Here is a 22,474-nt window from a genome sequence, read left to right as displayed (position 1 = left end):
ATTTTTATTACAGTGTATTATGATGTCGGCGGTCGAATGTTGCCCCGCCATACTCTATACGGTTCATTAAAACCATTACGCTACGAAGATTTATATCCAGGACGTAATGCTACCAATGATACTACAATGGAAATTGATATAAAGCTAAATTTTGCACCAAGATTTTTACCAACTAGATTATGGGAAATACGTATTACTCAAATACCCTTTAGTCAAAGAGCGCCAGCAGGTTGTTTACAATATTTCACTGGCGTGGAGGGTGTATTTCAGGTAAATTAATATTTTATATTAATTTGTTTGCAACTTTCAAATAAGAAGAGTTTTTTTCTCCTCATTTTTCAGACATTTAACTTTGCCGATAATGGTCGCCATTTAGCCAATCAAGATTATCGTATATGCATGCGCCAGGAGATGGATATGTGTTCTATAGTCTATCAGCCCTGCGATGAGCAATCATTTCGCATTGGACCCAGTACTTCTCAGGCAATGTTTAGCAGTTTGAATGATGCTTCTGTAGAGGCTGGGGGTACACAAACATTGGCAGATAATGGAGCAAATATAAATGGTGGTAATGGAATGCCACCGCTTCAAATGCAAGTTTTGTCAGATGATGCTACAAATGCACAAGCTGGTGTGACAATGACAACAACATTTGCCACAAGTAATACAGCTCAAGAGGCTGCAAGTTTGATGACAACAACGCAGTCTACAATTAACACAGCATCTTCAACAGTTAGCAGTAGTGTGCCGGGGAATACAAGTAATTTGAGAAATTATTTATTTATACATATAATTTAATAAGAGTTACAAATTTTATTTCAGCTGTAGCTGCAGATCTTTCCACCGCCTCATCTTTAGCAGATGATACTGATGGTATGTCTTCTACTGCTGCTACCAATCCTACTACAGTTGCATCAACTACGGAGTCTACATCTGTCTCCACTACACCTCCAGCCTTAAGTGATGACGTTGAAGGTTCTGGCGGAGAAGAAGGAGAAGATACGCGTCTTAGACCTACTGCAGCTTCTAGTAGTGTTTCTCGTAGACCTCGACCAACTAGAGGAGGCTTTGATTTATTAGGTTTTTTGAGAAGTGCTTTCGATTTCGGCTTCCGTTCTGGCAAACAAATGAGGCCATTAAGTGAAAGACAAATGCGACAATTTTATAGCAGTTGCAGGGATCGCATAACAATGCCTTGTATTATAGAAGATTTCATAGGTACTGGTTTGGGCCCATTACCAGGTTGTGAACCTATACACTGTGGCATGCAATTCTGTTCGAATGGCATTTGGCCATGTCGCATTGAATCAACTGTTACACCATTTTATGTGGGTATACATTTTGGTGATGGCACGGGTAAGGGAAGTCCTGAAGATAATATTGGTGCATGTTTACGTTATCAACAAGTACAATGTATGTGATGTGAAGAGATATAATAAAAAAGTATTTTAAATTTAAACGAAGGGCTTTTGTCTGCAGGTAGTATTATATATTAATGAATTTTACAATTCCTAATCGCTTTTTAATAAATGAAAAGAAAAACTAATATCAACGTTCTCTAATATTAAGCCTCGAAAGGCATGCAAATACCTGTTTACATTGAGAGGGACTGTATAAAGTCTTTTGTTTGTTAGAAAAACAATTTGCAACAAATTAAAAGTAATAAAAACACATACCTCATCTTCGTTACTTAAAAATTTAACAAATTTTTCTCACATTTTTCACTATTTAAATACATTTACTAATTAAAGTTAAAAACACCGAAAAATATATTGGCGGAAATAGTTTTTAGGTATTGCCATATTAAAAAAAAAATCACCTTTAACATATCCGTCAACCCTTCAAGGTATGGCCACATTAAACACTTTTAGTATTAATAAATTTATTAATAAAATAAACAGAAAACGTTAAATATTGTAAAATTGAAAATAAAGTGGCTAAAATTTTTTAAAACTTTAATTTCTCTAACAAGAAACTACAAAATAACAAAATTAATAGCAACAAAATACTGCCTTTAACATATGGCAACATCATTTATCAATGACAGCCAATTGTTTACAACAACCCTGTATTGTTGGCATCACTGTTCTCTCTCACGCTCTTTCTCTTATTGACAAATAGTTTTTTTTAAGCTGTGAGTGAAAAAGTACCGCATCAGATTTTTGTCGTGTATTTTCCTCAGAAAAAGAAAATTTTAGAGAAAATTTTCAAAAAATTGTTGTATTTTCCATATAAAATAAGTTTTAAAAATAAAAACTTGCGGTGTTAGTTGTTTAGCCAGCAAAAGAAAAGCCAAAAAATTAAGATTTTCTTTAGGCATTGAGGTTATGATAAGTTTAATAAAAAGCAATATTGTTTGTGAGAGTGAAAATAACTATTAAAATATATCTTTCTGTTGGTTGAGTTAAATTAAAAGACAAAATGAATGTACCACCAACTGCTGGCGCTCCAGCAGTACCACCAGCTTTGGGTGGTTTAGGTTTTCCACCTGCCATAGTGCCGCAATTCAATATACCACCACCCGGATTTGGTGGGCCACCACCTGCTGAATTGGCGGCAGCATTTGGTTCTGCACCGCCCAATACAGAGTGGACGGAACACAAGGCACCCGATGGCAGACCTTATTTCTACAATAACATTACCAAACAGAGTTCATGGGAAAAACCTGAAGCTTTAATGACGCCCATAGAGCGTTTGCAACATCAATGCCCCTGGAAGGAATATCGTTCAGATGCCGGTAAGGTTTACTATCATAATGTAACAACAAAAGAGTCTAGGTGGGAGCCACCACCAGAATTTTTAGAAATGCAAGAAAAAGTTAAAGCCGAAGAGTAAGTAAAACTTGAAACCAATAACAAAAAGCAAATTTTTAAACTTATTTTTGTTTTCAAAGAGCTGCGATGGCAGCCAAGCGTGTAGCTGTTATGACTTCAAGTTTTGCTGGTATAGTTCCTCCCGCCGCCTTAGCAACTGTATTGCCTGCTACTTTGCCAACTATACCAAAGATACACACACCCGATATACATTCGCCTTTGACACCGGGCAGCAATGAAAATTCCTCCTCAGCATTGGATCAGGCCATGGCGGCCACTCTGGCTTCCATAGAAATACCCTCTTCCAATAAAGAAGAAAAAGAAAGTGAGTGGTTGTTAAAAGATTTGTAAATATGTGTATATATGTATATTTTTTGCGTTCCTAGGTAAAAGAGAAGCTGCTGACGAACCCAAACTGATATTCAAGGATAAAAAGGAGGCTATAGAAGCTTTCAAGGAATTGCTACGTGAAAAAAACGTACCTTCCAATGCCAATTGGGATCAATGTGTTAAAATTATATCTAAAGATCCACGTTATAATTCTTTTAAAAACTTAAATGAAAAGAAACAAACGTTTAATGCCTATAAAACACAAAAACTAAAAGATGAAAAGGAGGAGGCACGTCTTAGGGCTAAAAAAGCTAAAGAAGATTTGGAAAAGTTTCTAATGACCACAGACAAAATGAACTCCACTTTGAAGTATTACAAATGTGAAGAAATATTTGCCAATAATAAAATCTGGACATCTGTGCCGGAACAGGATCGCCGCGATATTTATGAAGACTGTATTTTCAATTTGGCCAAACGGGAAAAGGAAGAGTCACGCATGATGAAAAAGCGTAATATGAAAGTTTTAGGTGAACTATTAGAGTCTATGACGACCATTACCTATTCCACCACCTGGGCAGAAGCTCAGGTAATGCTGCTGGAAAATTCTGCCTTTAAAAATGATGTTAATCTCTTGGGCATGGATAAGGAGGATGCATTAATAGTTTTCGAAGAACATATTAGAACGTTAGAAAGGGAAGAAGATCAAGAAAAGGAGCAGGAAAAGAAACGTTTAAAACGTCAACAACGCAAGAATAGAGACAATTTCCTCACCCTACTCGATTCTTTGCACGAAGAAGGCAAATTAACTTCCATGTCCTTGTGGGTAGAATTGTATCCCATCATTTCAGCTGATATACGTTTCTCCGCCATGCTGGGACAAAATGGTTCTACACCTTTGGATCTTTTCAAATTCTATGTTGAAGATCTGAAGGCACGTTATCACGATGAAAAGAAAATCATACGAGAAATTCTCAAAGAAAAAGACTTCAGCGTTAAGGCCAACACAACATTTGAGGATTTCGCTACGGTCGTATGTGAGGATAAACGTTCGGCTACACTCGATGCTGGTAATGTTAAACTCACCTACAATGCTTTACTAGAAAAGGCTGAAGCTATAGAAAAGGAACGTGTCAAAGAAGAAACCAAACGTTTGCGCAAATTGGAAAATGAAATCAAGGCAGCCTGGTTGGAGGCCAATGTCTCACCTCATGAACCGTACGAATCGGCACAAAAACTTGTAGAACATTTAGAGTCATATGCTATTTATGAAAAAGAATTGGGCGTGCATAAAATTTGGGAAGATTTTGTACGTGAAAGTGAAGATGCTTGTACGCATCATCACTCCAGATCAAAGAAATCGAAAAAGAATAAAAAACACAAGAAACGTTTACGTTCTAGTTCTAGATCGGACATAGAAAACGATCCCATGGAAATGGAGAGAGCGCGTAAAAAGAAATCAAGATCAAGATCGGTAAGTTTTACAGAAAATAATCCTTATATTAACATATAAATAAAATATTTTCTTTATAGCTATCTGTTAGCTCTAGCCTAAGTAAAGAAAGTGATCGTCTGTTGAAAAAGAAAAAGAAGAGAAAGAACAAAAAATCTTCAAGAGATGTAAGTTTAGAAAAAAGATCGAAAGCTAACTTAAATAATTTAAACACAATTACATACATTACAGTCTTCCTGTGAATCAGAACGACTACAATCTGTAGACGGAGGAGGCTCACCCTCAGCCATGGCAATTGATGAATTCTGCTCAGCTCCTAGCAAAAAGAAGAAAAAAGAGAAAAAGAACAAAAAGGATAAGGAGCGTCGACATCATCATGATAAGCAACGTTCTGTTACACCACTCAGCCCAATTGCTAGTAATCAATCAGATGCGGGACATTCTCCTTCCAGCCAACGCAATGATCCCGATGAGCAGGCTCTTAGTGAATCGGAACTAGAATCGAAACGAGCCGCATTATTGGCACAATTAAACGAACAAATGGAAGAATGATACAAGTGAAGGAATGAATACTATTGTAAAAATTAAATTACTATTCTTTAGGTTTACAACTATTTAGGATTTTTTTTATTATATTATTCTTTTTTGATCTTTTGATATCTGGACAGACTACACAAAAACAAACTGAACTTGTGTAAACATTTGTATTTCGTAATTTGCAATAATTTGTTCTTTAACTTAAATGTTTTCAATTTGATTTTCGTACATTTTTTTGGCGCAAATTTTTAGTTTAAATTTTAACTAAAGGATTTTATAATGTTTAGTTTTTTACTTTTTCTTCTTTAAAGACTGTTATTAACAAAACAGACTTAGTTAGAAAGTTCAGTTTAAAGAAGTTAAGTGTGAAAAGAAAATGAAGTATTTTAAGCTAAATACATACATACAATACAAAATTCATATTGGAAATGTTATTGAAAACTTTATTATTGTATTCTCTCCGTCATTTGAGATCTTACGATTCCAGGAGACGGTTAGTTTTTTTTTATTTAAAAAAAATGAAAGTTTAGCATTAGATAATTTTAAATTAAACTTACTTCAACACAAGTACAATCTAAAATTTGAATTCTTTATATTTTTTCGTAGTCTTGGCTGGATCGGCTTGTTGGCGTTTACGTTTTGATTTTTGACGTGCCACATGTTCGGCCAACATATCAGATAGATCTTCTTTTTGTAAATGATTCTGTTGTTCACGCATTTGTTGTTCATAACGTTGAGCCATGGCTTCATTATCCATATCGAGTTCAGAAGGATCTAAAGCCAATTCTACGGTACCTTCGCGATCGGCAGTAACTGCAGTTCTGGTGGCAGTCTGTTTTACTCCGCCCACATCATAGACATGGGTAGAGGCCATCATAGAAGCACCTATGCGATCAGTACGTTTTTCAGGCAAAACATGGTACAAGACTGGTGTTTCATTGCTGAAAAAAAAACAGAAAGAATTAAGTATAATTTCCCATGGATAATAGTATAGATAATATAGACTGAACTATAGACTAGACTGTAGACTAGACTATAACTCGACTGTAGACTAGACTATAGACTAGACTATAGACTAGACTGTAGACTAGACTATAGACTAGACTATAGACTAGACTGTGGACTAGACTATTGACTAGACTATAGACTAGACTGTGGACTAGACTATAGACTAGACTATAGACTAGACTGTGGACTAGACTATAGACTAGACTATAGACTATAAACTAGACTATAGACTATACTATAGACTAGACTATAGACTAGATTGTTGACTATACTATAGACTAGACTGTAGACTAGACTATAGAATAGACTATAGACTAGACTGTAGACTAGACTATAGACTAGACTATAGACTAGACTATAGACTAGACTATAGACTAGACTATAGACTAGACTATAGACTAGACTATAGACTAGACTATAGACTAGACTATAGACTAGACTATAGACTAGACTATAGATTAGACTATAGACTAGACTATAGACTAGACTATAGACTAGACTATAGACTAGACTATAGACTAGACTATAGACTAGACTATAGACTAGACTATAGACTAGACTATAGACTAGACTATAGACTAGACTATAGACTAGACTATAGACTAGACTATAGACTAGACTATAGACTAGACTATAGACTAGACTATAGACTAGACTATAGACTAGACTATAGACTAGACTGTAGACTAGACTACAGACTAGACTATAGACTAGACTGTAGACTAGACTGTAGACTAGACTATAGACTAGACTATAGACTAGACTATAGACTAGACTATAGACTAGACTATAGACTAGACTATAGACTAGACTATAGACTAGACTATAGACTAGACTATAGACTAGACTATAGACTAGACTATAGACTAGACTATAGACTAGACTATAGACTAGACTATAGACTAGACTATAGACTAGACTGTAGACTAGACTGTAGACTAGACTGTAGACTAGACTGTAGACTAGACTGTAGACTAGACTATAGACTAGACTATAGACTAGACTGTAGAATAGACTAGACTATAGACTAGACTATAGACTAGACTGTAGACTAGACTGTAGAATTAACTAGACTATAGACTAGGTTAGACTATAGAGTAGACTGTAGAATAGACTAGACTATAGACTAGATTATAGACTAGACTAGACTATAGACTAAATTATAGACTAGATTAGACTATTGACTAGACTATAGACTAGACTGTAGACTAGACTATAGACTAGACTGTAGACTAGACTATAGACTAGATTATATACTAGACTATAGACTTGACTAGACTAGACTATAGACTAGATTATAGACTAGAGTATAGACTACACTATATACTAGACATTAGACTAGGCTATATACTACACTATAGACTACACTATATACTTGACTATAGACTAGACTATAGTCTAGTCTATAGATCAGACTATATACAAGACTATACTTACTCCTCCATTTCTTGTTCAATTTTCTTTTTACGCAATTCAATATTTTCGGGAGTTTCCATGCCCGTTGGCACACTCGTTAGACCTGAGGGTGTAACTAAACCTTCGGCCGGTGTCACTAAACCGCTTTCATCCACAGGATTAGCCATATCTTCACCTTCCTCTTCCTCCTCATCTGAGGACTCTTCCGATTCAGATTCCAATTCACCCCATTGATTGCGCTCAATATCGCCTTCATCGACACCATTCTGAAAATATCGAAAAACAGAAAAAAACATACTAAATTGAAACCTTCTTATTTAGCTAACTACACTTACATCCATATCGATAATATTGGTGCCAAAGACATCACCATATAATGGTTTACCATTTTCATCTACCGGCGGTTTACCCCAACCGCCAGCATGATAACCAAATGAACAACCATCCGGTATGGGAGCATTAAGACCTGGAATTTTCAAGTTAGGATACGATGGTGGTGGACCATAACGTTGCTGAGCAATCAACCATGGTGGTGGTATTTTGTGAGCATTAGGACCCACTGGCATGCCCAATGCAATGCGCAATTCTTCTGATAAATCTCCAGGTTTTTTCTCCTTTAAGCGCGTCTCAAACTCTTTGCCCTCGTAGTAGAGATCACCGTGTATGGTCATGCGCGGTTTGGTTTGCCATTTAAAGAATGCATCGTGCAGCTTCTGATAATCGATGTCAATTTTACCCATTTTCGGTCTTACTCTTTCGCGCATTTTCGATTTCAATGACTTGGCATCGTCCTTTTCCTGTAATGATTCACGCATTTCCATTATACCAGTCTTTTTAATAAATGCTGGCAAATCGAAGGGAGGCTTTTCAATGCCTCTTTTTCCCTGCAGGTATTTACGTTTGAAACACCAATGCCGTGGCACTTGTACCGTATTTCTATAGGCTTTCAATTGAACTAACAATTTGGGATCTCGAGCCGTAACATCGTGCATTTCTACTACATCGGGACGTGAAACTAGTTGTTTCAATTCAGCCACACTAAGTCGCGTCAATTTTTTTAACTTTCGCTTTGAAAGCTTCTCTTTATCTTCGGTATTTTCCTCATCTAATTCATCTTCTTCAGCCTCATCCTGCAGCTTATTTGCAACATTTTTCTGATTGGTTTTACCTTCGGCGCTTTCAGGGGCAATTTTATCTTTTTCTGAAACCTTGGGCTTATTTTCTAATTTAAAAATTTCGAAAACTCTATAAAACTGCCTATACATGGGAGCCAAATCAGCAATGGTTATCTTTTCTGGCACATACTCTATGGTTACATCTTCAGCGGTTTCTGAAGAAGTGGTTTGCTCTGAGGTTTCCTTGACAGACTCAGATTTCTTTTCGTTTGTAACGGCTTTTTGATTTCCACCATCGCCTTCTGCTTTATCTTCATTTTTGGCTTCATCTTGTGTTTCCTCCTGTTCTGCCGCCGACTCATCATCTTTGCTACGTTCTTCCGCTCTGTTTTGTTCTTGTTGTTTTTTGAGTTTCTTATTTAGCTTCTTGCGTCGCTTTTTCTTTTTGTTTTTCTCCACTTTACTAAGTTTTCCCGGCTTCAGCATAATACCGCCGTTAGTTTGCAAATCACCCTCTTCCTCTGAATCATCGCCTGCATCATAATCATTAACAAGTTGACCACCGGCATCATTATTGGTAAAATCATCAGAGTTTACATTAAATTCAGCTGCACGTTGGTCTTTTAAAGCTAAAACATCCTCTAAAGCTTTGGGTAATATAACTTCTGTCGGCTTTTTGTCATTATTTTCTTCTGAGCCTTCGCCATTAGTGGGATTTTCCGCACTGTCCGTATTACCGTTCGTATTAACATCATTCGACGAGGGCAGCGTTTGTGTTGGCGTTGGCCCTTTATTTGTTTCTACCACTTGAGGGGGGTTATTCCACGGTTGTCGTGGTGGCATTTGTTGATTGGGAAAATTATTGAGTACATTGGGCATAACTACAGGCGGGGGTGGTCTCATGCCTGGTGGTGGGCCAGCTAAAATTGGTGGCGGTGCCATGGCGCTGGCACTAGGCGGCATATTTGGTTGTAACTAAATGTTGGAGAAAATATCGTATTAACACTTAAATGCTAATGTTTGACCATTATAAACTTACCTCGCTATAAGGATCTGCCATAGTTTATGTATTGAATAAGCTGGAAACAAATTAAAGTTTAATATTAAGGTAATTTTCTGAAAAAAAGTCAATTTCTTGCAAACGTTTCGTTGCCAGTCTATTCCCTTTTTTTGACAAATGTCAATAATATGACAGTTGTAAAAAAAACAATTAAAAGTGCCGCCAAGTTTTTATCAGAATATTTGGTAAAAAGTTTACTTAAACACTTTTCACAGTCGTCAGCTTTTATATATACATCACATGCACGTGGAAACATATGACAAATGAAACAATACAAATACTCATTTTAAAGGTTTCTTACAGAATTTTGTCAACATTTTTAAGAATTCTTAATAAAAATGTTTAAATTTGATTTCCATGTTGAAGAAACTGAAGAGGAAAATCCCTTTGTGAACGACAAACATTGTGCAGATAAAGAAAACATGTAAATTTATGCTTATATAGAAAATTTCTTGAAAATATAACAAATATAAAATTTAGTGTGTCTGTTGATTCCTCTATAGATTGGTACGAAGCCGAGGAGATTTTACTTTCTAAGGAAATAATTGAAAATATAGATGTTTGCAAATTAAATTCTACAGAAAAGTCCATTGATGGTGTCAATATTACACACATGGTTGCTGGTTTCTTATTGGAAGATATTAAGGATAATGAAAATACAGATTTGGACATTAAAAAAGCAGAAGAACAACATTCTGATTTAATACCTGGTGTCTATGAAGGTGGTGCCAAAATATGGGAGTGTACAGATGATTTATTACAATACTTGGCGGAAAATTATAAAGATGAAAAGTGGCCAACAGCCAACGTTTTAGATTTGGGTTGCGGTTCTGGACTGTTGGGCATTTATGCCTTTCTTAAGGGAGCTAAAGTGACATTTCAAGATTATGTAAGTTTACGAACTATCAAGAAACATTAATTTCTAAATTTTCTTTATTATTCCTAACAGAACAAGGATGTCTTGGAAAAGATTACCATACCCAATGTGTTGTTAAACACTGCCACTACAAATGACAAAGAAGATGGTGAGCAAGAGGTTCTATATGATGTCAAGAAGATAGAAGAAAATGTTAAGTTTTATTCAGGCGATTGGAGCAAATGGAGTCAGATGTTTGAAAATGAAGAAAAATATGATATAATTTTAACTTCCGAAACAATTTACAATCCCCAAAACCAACAGAAATTGCTTAATTGTCTTCACGACCAACTAAAGCCAAATGGTGTTGTTTTGCTGGCGGCAAAAGTTTACTATTTTGGTGTTGGTGGCGGTTTGAGACAATTTGAGGAATTGATAGAGAAAGACAAACGTTTTAAGTGCAAAACGGTGTGGTTATCAACAGAAGGTGTAAATAGAGAAATTGTTGAATTAATAAAATTAACTTAACAATATGAAATATTAAGACAATTTTTTTTTTATTTTAAAGTTTTAGCTTTCAGAAATTGTCCTTAACAAATTTTAATTTGTTATTATTTTCAAACTATTAAATTTACTTCTGCCACCATTTCTTACTGTAAACAAAACTTTGTTCCGTTTTCATTTAGTTTCCCATATGCAACTTTGACAGTTTCTTTTAATGTTTTATAAAGTACCGTTAAATTTACATCCGTCAGTTTTTTTGTTTTTATGTAAACAAAACTTTGCTCCGTTTTCATTTAGTTTCTCTGTTACAAGTTTGACAGTTCCTGATTGTTTGTTTTTTTTTAGTTTCCGCGCTTTCGTTTATCGGTACAAGTGAAAATATTACAAATCTTTAGTTTTAATTGAAAAATAATAATATTAATTAAAATCTCATAATAATATCTAAATAAAAAGAGAAACTAGCTTATGATTTAAAATATTAGTGAGATAAAGTTTAAGCAAAAAGTATAAGAGAAAAAGTGTTTGTGTTGTGTGTGTGCATAATGTAAAATCCAAAGAAAAAAATAAAGTTTTTACAAAATTTTCCAGAAAAAGTCAAATATTTTTTCGTTAAAGAAGTACAATATGAAATGCATCACATAAGTTTGGGTAAGTTTTCCAAATTATTAACACATTTTAATTGGTTTTGCTAAAATAATAGCCTGAAGTGAACACTTTGACAGTTGTGACTAAATAGGGAACTTTTTTTTCATACATGAGACTCTGCCAAGTTTTTGTAGCCTTAAATTACTTTGCACTAGTAGTTCAGATTAGCTGGGTGGAGGAAGATAGTCGTGTGTCGTTACCATTAGAGCTTAAGGGAAACCAGACCCTTCATTCTTTTCTGCATTCACGAGTTTTACAATTCAAATTGCTTTAGCCAAACTGTTTTTGCAAAACTGCTTTGGCCAACCTGCTTTGACCAAACAATACCGAGTTACGAGAACTCAATTTGTATTCATCTAAAGCCTATTTAAGTTTTTCATATAAAAGGCGATATTTGGTGGGAAATATGAGTGATCACAGATTTTAACTATTTTCTCAATTGGAGCGATATTTAAAGATCTACATCCGATTTAAGTTTTTTCATATAAAAGTTGATATTTGGTGAGAAATATGAGTGATCACAATTTTTCACTATTATCTCAATTGGAGCGTTATTTAAAGATTACAGTCAATTTAAGTTTTTTCACATAAAAGTCGATATTTGCTGAGAATATGAGTGATCACAGATTTTCACTATTATCTCAATTGGAGCGTTATTTAAGGATCTACAACCGATTTACGTTTTTTCATATAAAAGTTGATTTTTGGTGGGAAATATGAGTGATCACAAATTTCCACTATTTTCTCAATTGGAGCGTTATTTAAGGATCTACGTCCGATTTAAGTTTTTTCATATAAAAGTCGATATTTGGTGGGAAATATGAGTGATCACAGATTTTCACTATTTTCTCAATTGGAGCGGTATTTAAGGATCTACAGCCGATTTTAGTTTTTTCATATAAAAGTCGATATTTGTTGGGAAATATGAGTAATCACAGATTTTCACTATTTTCTCAATTGGAGCATTATTTAAGGATCTACAGCCGATTTAAGATTTTTCATGAGTGATCACAGATTTTCACTATTTTCTCAATTGGAGCGTTATTTAAGGATCTACAGCCGATTTAAGTTTTTTTTTACATAAAAAGCGATTTTTGTTGGGAAATATGAGTGATCACAGATTTTCACTATTTTCTCAATTGGAGCGTTATTTAAGGATCTACAGTCGATTTAAGTTTTTTCTTGTGTGATCACAGATTTTTACTATTTTCTCAATTGGAGCGTTATTTAAGGATCTACAGCCGATTTAAGTTTTTTCGTATAAAAGTCGATATTTGGTGGGAAATATGAGTGATCACAGATTTTCACTATTTTCTCAATTGGAGCGTTATTTAAGGATCTACAGCCGATTTAAGTTTTTTCATTTAAAAGTCGATATTTGGAGGGAAATAGGAGTGATACAGATTTTCACTATTTTCTCAATTGGAGCGTTATTTAAGGAACTACAGCCGATTTAAGTTTTTTTTTATATAAAAGTCGATTTTTAGTGGGAAATATGAGTGATCACAGATTTTCATTATTTTTTCAATTGGAGCGTTATTTAAGGATCTACAGACGATTTAAGTTTTTTCATTTAAAAGTCGATATTTGGTGGGAAATATGAGTGATCACAGATTTTCACCATTTTTTCAATTGGAGCGTTATTTAAGGATCTACAGCCGATTTAAGTTTTTTCACATAAAAGTCGATTTTTGTTGGGAAATTTGAGTGATCACAGATTTTCACTATTTTCTCAATTGGAGCGTTATTTAAGCAGCCGATTTAAGTTTTTTCATATAAAAGTCGATTTTTGGTGGGAAACATGAGTGATCACAGATTTTTACTTTTTTCTTAATTAAAGCGTTATTTAAGGATCTACAGCCGATTTCAATTTTTTCATAGAAAAGTCGATTTTTGGTGGGAAATATGAGTGATCAAAGATTTTCACTATTTTCTCAATTGGAGCGTTATTTAAGCATCTACAGCCGATTTAAGTTTTTTCATATAAATGTTGATATTTGGTGGGAAACATGAGTGATCACAGATTTTCACTATTTTCTTAATTAAAGCGTTATTTAAGGATCTATTTTCTCTATTGGAGCGTTATTTATGGATCTACAGCAGATTTAAGTTTTTTTTATATAATAGTCGATATTTGGTGAGAAATATGAGTGATCACAGATTTTCACTATTTTGTCAATTGGAGCGTTATTTAAGGATCTACAGACGATTTAAGTTTTTTCATTTAAAAGTCGACTTTTGGTGGGAAACATGAGTGATCACAGATTTTCACTATTTTTTCAATTGGAGCGTTATTAAAGGATCTACAGACGATTTAAGTTTTTCATTTAAAAGTCGATTTTTGTTGGGAAATGTGAGTGATCACAGAATTTCACTATTTTCTCAATTGGAGTGTTATTTAAGGATCTACAGCCGATTAAAGGTTTTACATATAAAAGTTGATATTTGGTGAGAAATATGAGTAATCACAGATTTTCTCAATTGGAGAGTTATTTAATGATCTACATCCGATTAAAGGTTTTTCATATAAAAGTCGATTTTTGTTGGGAAATATGAGTGATCACAGATTTTCACAAAAAAGTCGATTTTTGTTGGGAAATATAAGTGATCACAGATTTTCACTATTTTCTCAATTGGAGCGTCATTTAAGGACTTATAGCCGTTTTAAGTTTAAAAGTAGTTTTTTGTTGGGAAATATGAGTGATCACAGATTTCCACTATTTTCTCAATTGGAGCGTTATTTAAGGATCTACAGCCGATTTAAGTTTTTTTTACAAAAAAGTCGATTTTTGTTGGAAAATAGGAGTGATCACAGATTTTCACTATTTTCTCAATTGGAGCGTTATTTAAGGATCTACAACCGATTTAAGTTTTTTCACATAAAAGTCGATTTTTGGTGGGAAATATGAGTGATCACAGATTTCCACTATTTTCTCAATTGAAGCGTTGTTTAAGGATCGATTTAAGTTTTTTTTATATAAAAGTCGTTATTTGGTGGGAATATGAGTGATCACAGATTTTCACTATTTTCTCAATTGAAGCGTTATTTAAGGATCTATAGCCGATTTAAATTTATTCATATAAAAGTCGATTTTTAGTGGGAAATATGAGTGATCACAGATTTTCACTATTTTCTCAATTGGAGCGTTATTTAAGGATCTACAGCCGACTTAAGTTTTTTTACATAAAAGTCGATTTTTGGTGGGAAATATGAGTGATCACAGAATAAGAATCTACAGACGATTTAAGTTTTTTCATATAAAAGTCGATTTGGTGGGAAATATGAGTGATCACAGATTTTCTCTATTTTCTCAATTGGAGCGTTATTTAAGGATCTACAGACGATTTAAGTTTTTTCACAAAAAATTCGATTTTTGTTGGGAAATTTGAGTGATCACAGATTTTCACTATTTTCTAAATTGGAGCGTTATTTAACGATCTACATCCGATTTAAGTTTATTCATATAAAAGTTGATATTTGGTGGGAAGTGTGAGTGATCACAGATTTTCACTATTTTCTCAATTGGAGCGTTTTTTAAGGATCTACAGCCGATTTATGGTTTCTCACATAAAAGTCGTTTTTTGTTGGCAAATATGATTGATCACAGATTTTCACTATTTTCTCAATTGGAGCGTTATTTAAAGATCTACAGCTGATTTAAGTTTTTTTCACATAAAGGTTGGTATTCGCTGAGAAATATGAGTGATCACAGATTTTCACTATTTTCTCAATTGGAGTGTTGTACAAGAATCTACAGCCGATTTAATTTTTTATATAAAAAAGTAAAAAAGTAGATTTTTGGTGGGAAATATGAGTGATCACAGATTTTAATTATTTTCTAAACTGAATGGTTGTTAACCGTTTACAATTTAACTCCAGCCCTGCTTTCACTACATCTTTCTTTCTGTCTCTCGCCTGTCGTTGACTAAAATTGCAATAAACAAGAGTTTAAAATGTTAGAAAAAAAAACAGTTTTTTTTTGGAAATAATTTTCAACAACGTGTAATTTAAAAGTGACATGATGTGGCGCAGCATTAAGAAAGCGTAACTATCTAAAGATGTTACGTATCAGTGCATTTGTAGGTACAACATAATATACATTATACATATTTATATACAAAGCTATCTAAACATATTTAAACATACAAATATGTGTATGTATATGCACAACAAACTGACACTCTTACATTGCAACATTGCAAAATATTCATAAACATTGTTATGTATGTATGTTAATTAGGGGGCTATCAAATCGATGAGTTTAAAATAAACTCTATGTCTACAATGATATATTAAAGTTTCAGTCGATAATCGCAATTAATTATGTTATAATGTAAAGATCTTAACTGATGATCTTTATCGATCTTTGAAATTGAAAAACTAATGTTGCTTAAGAATGTTTTGAAATTGATCGGAAGGCATTTAAAGAAGCAAATCTTCACAGATCTCTTATACCCTTCTCAAACCCTTATACTTTTCTTTCCTCCTTCTTTACCGATCTTCGAAATCACACAAAAATGAGAAACTAAAACTGTTAGAGAGAGTAATTAAAGTAAAGCAATATATAATCTTCATAGATTTGTAGAAGTCATTTACATTTGAATTTTAAAAACTAAAGTTGAATTTAAAAAAAACTAAAGAAAAGAGAGATAATATTCCCTATCTTTACCGATCTTCGATATCATACGATACCGATAAACGAATGTTGCTAGAGAAGGACTTAAATTGATTAGAAAGGGAGATAATTAAGAAGAAATAAGAGGTTTTCAAAGATCTCTAAAAGTTATTTAGAATTTCTAAGGAATAGTGTAAATAGAACTCAGGAATTGTGTAAATAGAAAAATAGAATCTTCGCTGTTAGAGAGAGAGAGAGAGAGAAAGAGAATTAAATTTTTTCTTAATTGAGGGTTAACTTGAAAGATACCGTACGATGAAAGATATCTTGCGAAAAATTTAACTAAAGAGATAAGAGTCTTGATTTGAAGAGAGACATTTTCCTTCATCTTTATCGATCTTCAAAATAATACAAAATTGAGAAACTAAAGTTTCTGGAGAAGAGCCTTTGATAATAAAAAGAGACAATTTAAATGAAGCAGATCATTTTTACAGATTTCTTAAAGTTCTTTAGAATTTCTAAGGTACAGAAAGCTTTCGCAAATAGGTGATCCTCAGCGATCTAGAGGAATCATTTTAAAGAAACCGATGATCTTCACAGATCTTTAAATGATATTTTCAATTTCTAATAAATTATGTAATTGTAAAAATATCAGAAGCAAACGATCTTCACTGATCTTCAAAGTCTTACGATATTAAGAAACTATGGATGCTACAGAAGTGCTTTTAGTTGATTGGAAAAATCTAAAATTTCATTCATCTTTGCCGATCTTCGAGGTCATACATAATTATGAGGTCATACATAAATATTTACAATTATGTAATTGTAAAAATATCAGAAGCAACCGATCTTCACTGATCTTCAAAGTCTTACGATATTAAGAAACTATGGATGCTAGAGAAGTGCTTAAGTTGATTGGAAAAATCTAAAATTTCATTCATCTTTGCCGATCTTCGAGGTCTTACAAAAACTTAAGCTGTTACTAAAACTATTTAGGAAAATGGATCTTCGCAGATCATTTAAAATTCTTTGCAATTTCTAAAGAGTCGTCTAAAAAGAACAGTCTGGCCAGAAAGTGATCTTCAGCGATCTCCGAAATCACACTAGGACAAATATTTTGAGAAATGTTCAAATCTTGCGACCTTAGTTTTTTTCCCAGCAAACGTTGCTACCCTAATTTATATATTTGTCATAATGATAGTTAACGTTAAAATAAATTCAATAATAATAATTTCCATTGCATAATAAATGTCAATATGAATGAAGTACAAAAAAGTAATATGTAAAATAAAAAAGTGGTTGCGTTTATTGTAAGAATATTCAACTGATGAAAGCAAAGTTGACAGATGCCAATAACTTATTCATAAATACGATGTACAAACCACTACACGTGCATTTGTAGAAAAAAAGTGTTTATGTATCTGAGAATATTGTGTGGGTGGGTGCGTATACACCGTTTTATTGATGCTTTAAACATCATTCCCTTAACCGCTCACCACCAGTTGGGACTTCGTCATATTGATTTATAAAATCATTCATACTTGTTTGTTGTTATTGTAGCTGTTGTTTGTATAAAAATATGTACATTTTTTTTGGGATATTTTTTTTACATAAAATGTTATAAATCGATTAGCCTAGTTGTCAAGAAAACAACATTTTTAGTCGAAGAGCATATTCGCATTGAATAATACTTCTTCGTCTTAATAGAGTTTAGTTTGGTTTAGTTTTTCTTTTCGTCTTTTTCCCATTTTTATTAATTTTTTTTTATTTTGTCAAAAAAACAAGCTCTGCTCCCAGCATTAAATAACCACAAACTCACAATAGTATTTATATGAGGAATACTTACTCTGAAATAAGAGTAAATGGATGATGTTGATGTTGTTGCTACATTTAAAGTTTTGTTATGTATTGCGAATATTTTTGTTGTTATTTTCTTTACTAGATATTGTCCACTGGAACAATGGTAATGTTGAGCAACAATTCTATTGCTTGCAACAAAAGTTGCTGTGATATTTTACATTATGATTAATTGCCTGTTTCTAAAAACAAATTCTTTATGCATGGGGCTTTCCATCGGATCATATCCATAAAATTTCATTTATCACAGCCTTCACCGCTATTACAACAAACAAACAACCCGAGGTTTTCTTAGTAAATTTTGTTACGAAAGTGTATAAGGATAATGTTTGAATGCATCGTCATCCAATCGTGAGACTTTTGGTGTTCATGGACAGGTCTAGGCTATACTCTAGTCTGTAGACTAGTATGTTGTCTAGTCTGTAGTCTATAGTCTAGTCTATGGTCTAGTCTATGGTCTAGTCTATGCTCTAGTCTATGCTCTAGTCTATAGTCTAGTCTATGGTCTAGTCTATAGTCTAGTCTATGGTCTAGTCTATAGTCTAGTTTATAGTCTAGTCTAATATCTAGTCTATAGTCTAGTCTATAGTCTAGTCTATAGTCTAGTCTATAGTCTAGTCTATAGTCTAGTCTATAGTCTAGTATATAGTCTAGTCTATAGTCTAGTCTATAGTATAGTCTATAGTCTAGTCTATAGTCTAGTCTATAGTCTAGTCTATAGTCTAGTCTATAGTCTAGTCTATAGTCTAGTCTATAGTCTAGTCTATAGTCTAGTCTATAGTCTAGTCTATAGTCTAGTCTATAGTCTAGTCTATAGTCTAGTCTATAGTCTAGTCTATAGTCTAGTCTATAGTCTAGTCTATAGTCTAGTCTATAGTCTAGTCTATAGTCTAGTCTATAGTCTAGTCTATAGTCTAGTCTATAGTCTAGTCTATAGTCTAGTCTATAGTCTAGTCTATAGTCTAGTCTATAGTCTAGTCTATAGTCTAGTCTATAGTCTAGTCTATAGTCTAGTCTATAGTCTAGTCTATAGTCTAGTCTATAGTCTAGTCTATAGTCTAGTCTATAGTCTAGTCTATAGTCTAGTCTATAGTCTAGTCTATAGTCTAGTCTATAGTCTAGTCTATAGTCTAGTCTATAGTCTAGTCTATAGTCTAGTCTATAGTCTAGTCTATAGTCTAGTCTATAGTCTAGTCTATAGTCTAGTCTATAGTCTAGTCTATAGTCTAGTCTATAGTCTAGTCTATAGTCTAGTCTATAGTCTAGTCTATAGTCTAGTCTATAGTCTAGTCTATAGTCTAGTCTATAGTCTAGTCTATAGTCTAGTCTATAGTCTAGTCTATAGTCGAGTCTATAGTCTAGTCTATAGTCTAGTCTATAGTCTAGTCTAGAGTTTAGTCTATAGTATAGTCTATAGTCTAGACTATAGTCTAGTCTATAGTCTAGACTATAGTCTAGTCTATAGTCTAGACTATAGTCTAGTCTATAGTCTAGACTATAGTCTAGTCTATAGTCTAGTCTATAGTCTAGTCTATAGTCTAGTCTATAGTCTAGTCTATAATCTAGTCTATAGTCTAGACTATAGTCTAGTCTATAGTCTAGACTATAGTCTAGTCTATTGTCTATAGTCTAGTCTATAGTCTAGTCTATAGTCTAATCTATAGTCTAGTCTATAGTCTAGTCTATAGTCTAGTCTATAGTCTAGTCTATAGTCTAGTCTATAGTCTAGTCTATAGTCTAGTCTATAGTCTAGTCTATAGTCTAGTCTATAGTCTAGTCTATAGTCTAGTCTATAGTCTAGTCTATAGTCTAGTCTATAGTCTAGTCTATAGTCTAGTCTATAGTCTAGTCTATAGTCTAGTCTATAGTCTAGTCTATAGTCTAGTCTATAGTCTAGTCTATAGTCTAGACTATAGTCTAGTCTATAGTCTAGTCTATAGTCTAGTCTATAGTCGAGTCTATAGTCTAGTCTATAGTCGAGTCTATAGTCTAGTCTATAGTCTAGTCTATAGTCTAGTCTAGAGTTTAGTCTATAGTATAGTCTATAGTCTAGACTATAGTCTAGTCTATAGTCTAGACTATAGTCTAGTCTATAGTCTAGACTATAGTCTAGTCTATAGTCTAGACTATAGTCTAGTCTATTGTCTATAGTCTAGTCTATAGTCTAGTCTATAGTCTAGTCTATAGTCTAGTCTATAATCTAGTCTATAGTCTAGACTATAGTCTAGTCTATAGTCTAGACTATAGTCTAGACTATAGTCTAGTCTATAGTCTAGACTATAGTCTAGTCTATTGTCTATAGTCTAGTCTATAGTCTAGTCTATAGTCTAATCTATAGTCTAGTCTATAGTCTAGTCTATAGTCTAGTCTATAGTCTAGTCTATAGTCTAGTCTATAGTCTAGTCTATAGTCTAGTCTATAGTCTAGTCTATAGTCTAGTCTATAGTCTAGTCTATAGTCTAGTCTATAGTCTAGTCTATAGTCTAGTCTATAGTCTAGTCTATAGTCTAGTCTATAGTCTAGTCTATAGTCTAGTCTATAGTCTAGTCTATAGTCTAGTCTATAGTCTAGTCTATAGTCTAGTCTATAGTCTAGTCTATAGTCTAGTCTATAGTCTAGTCTATAGTCTAGTCTATAGTCTAGTCTATAGTCTAGTCTATAGTCTAGTCTATAGTCTAGTCTATAGTCTAGTCTATAGTCTAGTCTATAGTCTAGTCTATAGTCTAGTCTATAGTCTAGTCTATAGTCTGGTCTATAGTCTAGTCTATAGTCTAGTCTATAGTCTAGTCTATAGTCTAGTCTAGTCTATAGTCTAGTCTATAGTATAGTCTATAGTCTAGACTATAGTCTAGTCTATAGTCTAGACTATAGTCTAGTCTAGACTATATAGTTTAGTCTATAGTCTAGTCTAGTCTATAGTCTAGTCTATAGTCTAGTCTATAGTCTAGTCTATAGTCTAGTCTATAGTCTAGTCTATAGTCTAGTCTATAGTCTAGTCTATAGTCTAGTCTATAGTCTAGTCTATAGTCTAGTCTATAGTCTAGTCTATAGTCTAGTCTATAGTCTAGTCTATAGTCTAGTCTATAGTCTAGTCTATAGTCTAGTCTATAGTCTAGTCTATAGTCTAGTCTATAGTCTAGTCTATAGTCTAGTCTATAGTCTAGTCTATAGTCTAGTCTATAGTCTAGTCTATAGTCTAGTCTATAGTCTAGTCTATAGTCTAGTCTATAGTCTAGTCTATAGTCTAGTCTATAGTCTAGTCTATAGTCTAGTCTATAGTCTCTAGTCTATAGTCTAGTCTATAGTCTAGTCTATAGTCTAGTCTAGTCTATAGTCTAGTCTATAGTCTAGTCTATAGTCTAGTCTATAGTCTAGTCTATAGTCTAGTCTATAGTCTAGTCTATAGTCTAGTCTATAGTCTAGTCTATAGTCTAGTCTATAGTCTAGTCTATAGTCTAGTCTATAGTCTAGTCTATAGTCTAGTCTATAGTCTAGTCTATAGTCTAGTCTATAGTCTAGTCTATAGTCTAGTCTATAGTCTAGTCTATAGTCTAGTCTATAGTCTAGTCTATAGTCTAGTCTATAGTCTAGTCTATAGTCTAGTCTATAGTCTAGTCTATAGTCTAGTCTATAGTCTAGTCTATAGTCTAGTCTATAGTCTAGTCTATAGTCTAGTCTATAGTCTAGTCTATAGTCTAGTCTATAGTCTAGTCTATAGTCTAGTCTATAGTCTAGTCTATAGTCTAGTCTATAGTCTAGTCTATAGTCTAGTCTATAGTCTAGTCTATAGTCTAGTCTATAGTCTAGTCTATAGTCTAGTCTATAGTCTAGTCTATAGTCTAGTCTATAGTCTAGTCTATAGTCTAGTCTATAGTCTAGTCTCATGTCTAGCATGTACTCTAGTGAAGTATTTAGTCTAGTCTATATTGTAGTTCGCAGTTTAGTCTACAGTCTACTTTAGTATAAAGTCGAGTCCATAGTCTAGTATAAAGTCTAGTTTATTGCCTAGTCTTACAGATTTTCAAAGTGTTCATATTTAAAAACGGCCAACACTAGAATGTAGATCAACATGTTGCCTGGAATCTCTTGGAAATAACAACAAAGTAAAACTCTTTTTTACAAGTTTATTTACTGCTCAATTCTTAGAAATTTGAGTACCACAGACAAACTGAGCATGACTGGTCGAAATTAAAGAAATGAAACGAAGCAAAACGTTAACACTTTGTATTGCCTTGAGTTGAGACGAGACTTCAGTTCGTTTCGATTT

General features: G+C 33.5%; 4 protein-coding genes across 4 annotated transcripts in view; 3 read left to right on the top strand and 1 right to left on the bottom strand.

Moving 5' to 3' along the window:
* The window catches only part of LOC111677665, a 5,821-nt gene extending 4,362 nt beyond the window's left edge, over nucleotides 1-1,459 (top strand). Inside the window, exons 2-4 of the mRNA XM_046947716.1 lie at nucleotides 14-270; nucleotides 343-760; nucleotides 823-1,459. Coding sequence (XP_046803672.1) covers nucleotides 14-270; nucleotides 343-760; nucleotides 823-1,421 — 1,274 coding nt within the window. The 3' untranslated portion in view covers nucleotides 1,422-1,459. The remainder of the gene's footprint in view (nucleotides 1-13; nucleotides 271-342; nucleotides 761-822) is intronic.
* Nucleotides 1,460-2,114: 655 nt separating this feature from the next.
* On the top strand, nucleotides 2,115-5,564 carry LOC111677645 (pre-mRNA-processing factor 40 homolog A). The gene is made up of 5 exons (XM_023438806.2): nucleotides 2,115-2,831; nucleotides 2,894-3,138; nucleotides 3,200-4,614; nucleotides 4,674-4,760; nucleotides 4,825-5,564. Exons 1-5 carry the CDS (start codon nucleotides 2,422-2,424, stop codon nucleotides 5,143-5,145), a joined length of 2,478 nt encoding a protein of 825 aa, XP_023294574.2. The 5' UTR covers nucleotides 2,115-2,421; the 3' UTR covers nucleotides 5,146-5,564.
* LOC111677646 (splicing factor 3B subunit 2) lies at nucleotides 5,551-9,859 on the bottom strand. Its single transcript, XM_023438807.2, has 4 exons — nucleotides 9,709-9,859; nucleotides 7,890-9,644; nucleotides 7,576-7,820; nucleotides 5,551-6,071 (listed from the first exon to the last, which is right to left on the bottom strand). Exons 1-4 carry the CDS (start codon nucleotides 9,727-9,729, stop codon nucleotides 5,705-5,707), a joined length of 2,388 nt encoding a protein of 795 aa, XP_023294575.2. The 5' UTR covers nucleotides 9,730-9,859; the 3' UTR covers nucleotides 5,551-5,704.
* A 133-nt stretch (nucleotides 9,860-9,992) lies between these two features.
* On the top strand, nucleotides 9,993-11,123 carry LOC111677660 (histidine protein methyltransferase 1 homolog). The gene is made up of 3 exons (XM_023438822.2): nucleotides 9,993-10,153; nucleotides 10,210-10,618; nucleotides 10,679-11,123. The coding sequence occupies exons 1-3, from the start codon at nucleotides 10,068-10,070 to the stop codon at nucleotides 11,111-11,113; spliced, it is 930 nt and encodes a 309-aa protein (XP_023294590.2). The 5' UTR covers nucleotides 9,993-10,067; the 3' UTR covers nucleotides 11,114-11,123.
* The last annotated feature ends 11,351 nt before the right edge of the window (nucleotides 11,124-22,474 follow it).

The sequence above is a fragment of the Lucilia cuprina genome, chromosome 2 (genome assembly GCF_022045245.1).
Source record: "Lucilia cuprina isolate Lc7/37 chromosome 2, ASM2204524v1, whole genome shotgun sequence".
NCBI lineage: Eukaryota > Metazoa > Arthropoda > Insecta > Diptera > Calliphoridae > Lucilia > Lucilia cuprina.
This window is presented reverse-complemented; position numbering and strand designations above follow the sequence as displayed.

Coding starts and splice junctions, on each gene's coding strand:
- LOC111677645 (XM_023438806.2), top strand. CDS start 2,422: ATGAATGTACCACCAACTGCTGGCGCTCCAGCAGTACCACCAGCTTTG. Junction 2,832..2,893: donor GAAAAAGTTAAAGCCGAAGA/GTAAGTAAAACT, acceptor TTGTTTTCAAAG/AGCTGCGATGGCAGCCAAGC. Junction 4,761..4,824: donor ACAAAAAATCTTCAAGAGAT/GTAAGTTTAGAA, acceptor CATACATTACAG/TCTTCCTGTGAATCAGAACG.
- LOC111677646 (XM_023438807.2), bottom strand. CDS start 9,729: ATGGCAGATCCTTATAGCGAG. Junction 7,821..7,889: donor CCAATATTATCGATATGGAT/GTAAGTGTAGTT, acceptor CGATATTTTCAG/AATGGTGTCGATGAAGGCGA. Junction 6,072..7,575: donor ATTGAACAAGAAATGGAGGA/GTAAGTATAGTC, acceptor TTTTTTTTTCAG/CAATGAAACACCAGTCTTGT.
- LOC111677660 (XM_023438822.2), top strand. CDS start 10,068: ATGTTTAAATTTGATTTCCATGTTGAAGAAACTGAAGAGGAAAATCCC. Junction 10,154..10,209: donor TGTGCAGATAAAGAAAACAT/GTAAATTTATGC, acceptor TATAAAATTTAG/TGTGTCTGTTGATTCCTCTA. Junction 10,619..10,678: donor AAGTGACATTTCAAGATTAT/GTAAGTTTACGA, acceptor TATTCCTAACAG/AACAAGGATGTCTTGGAAAA.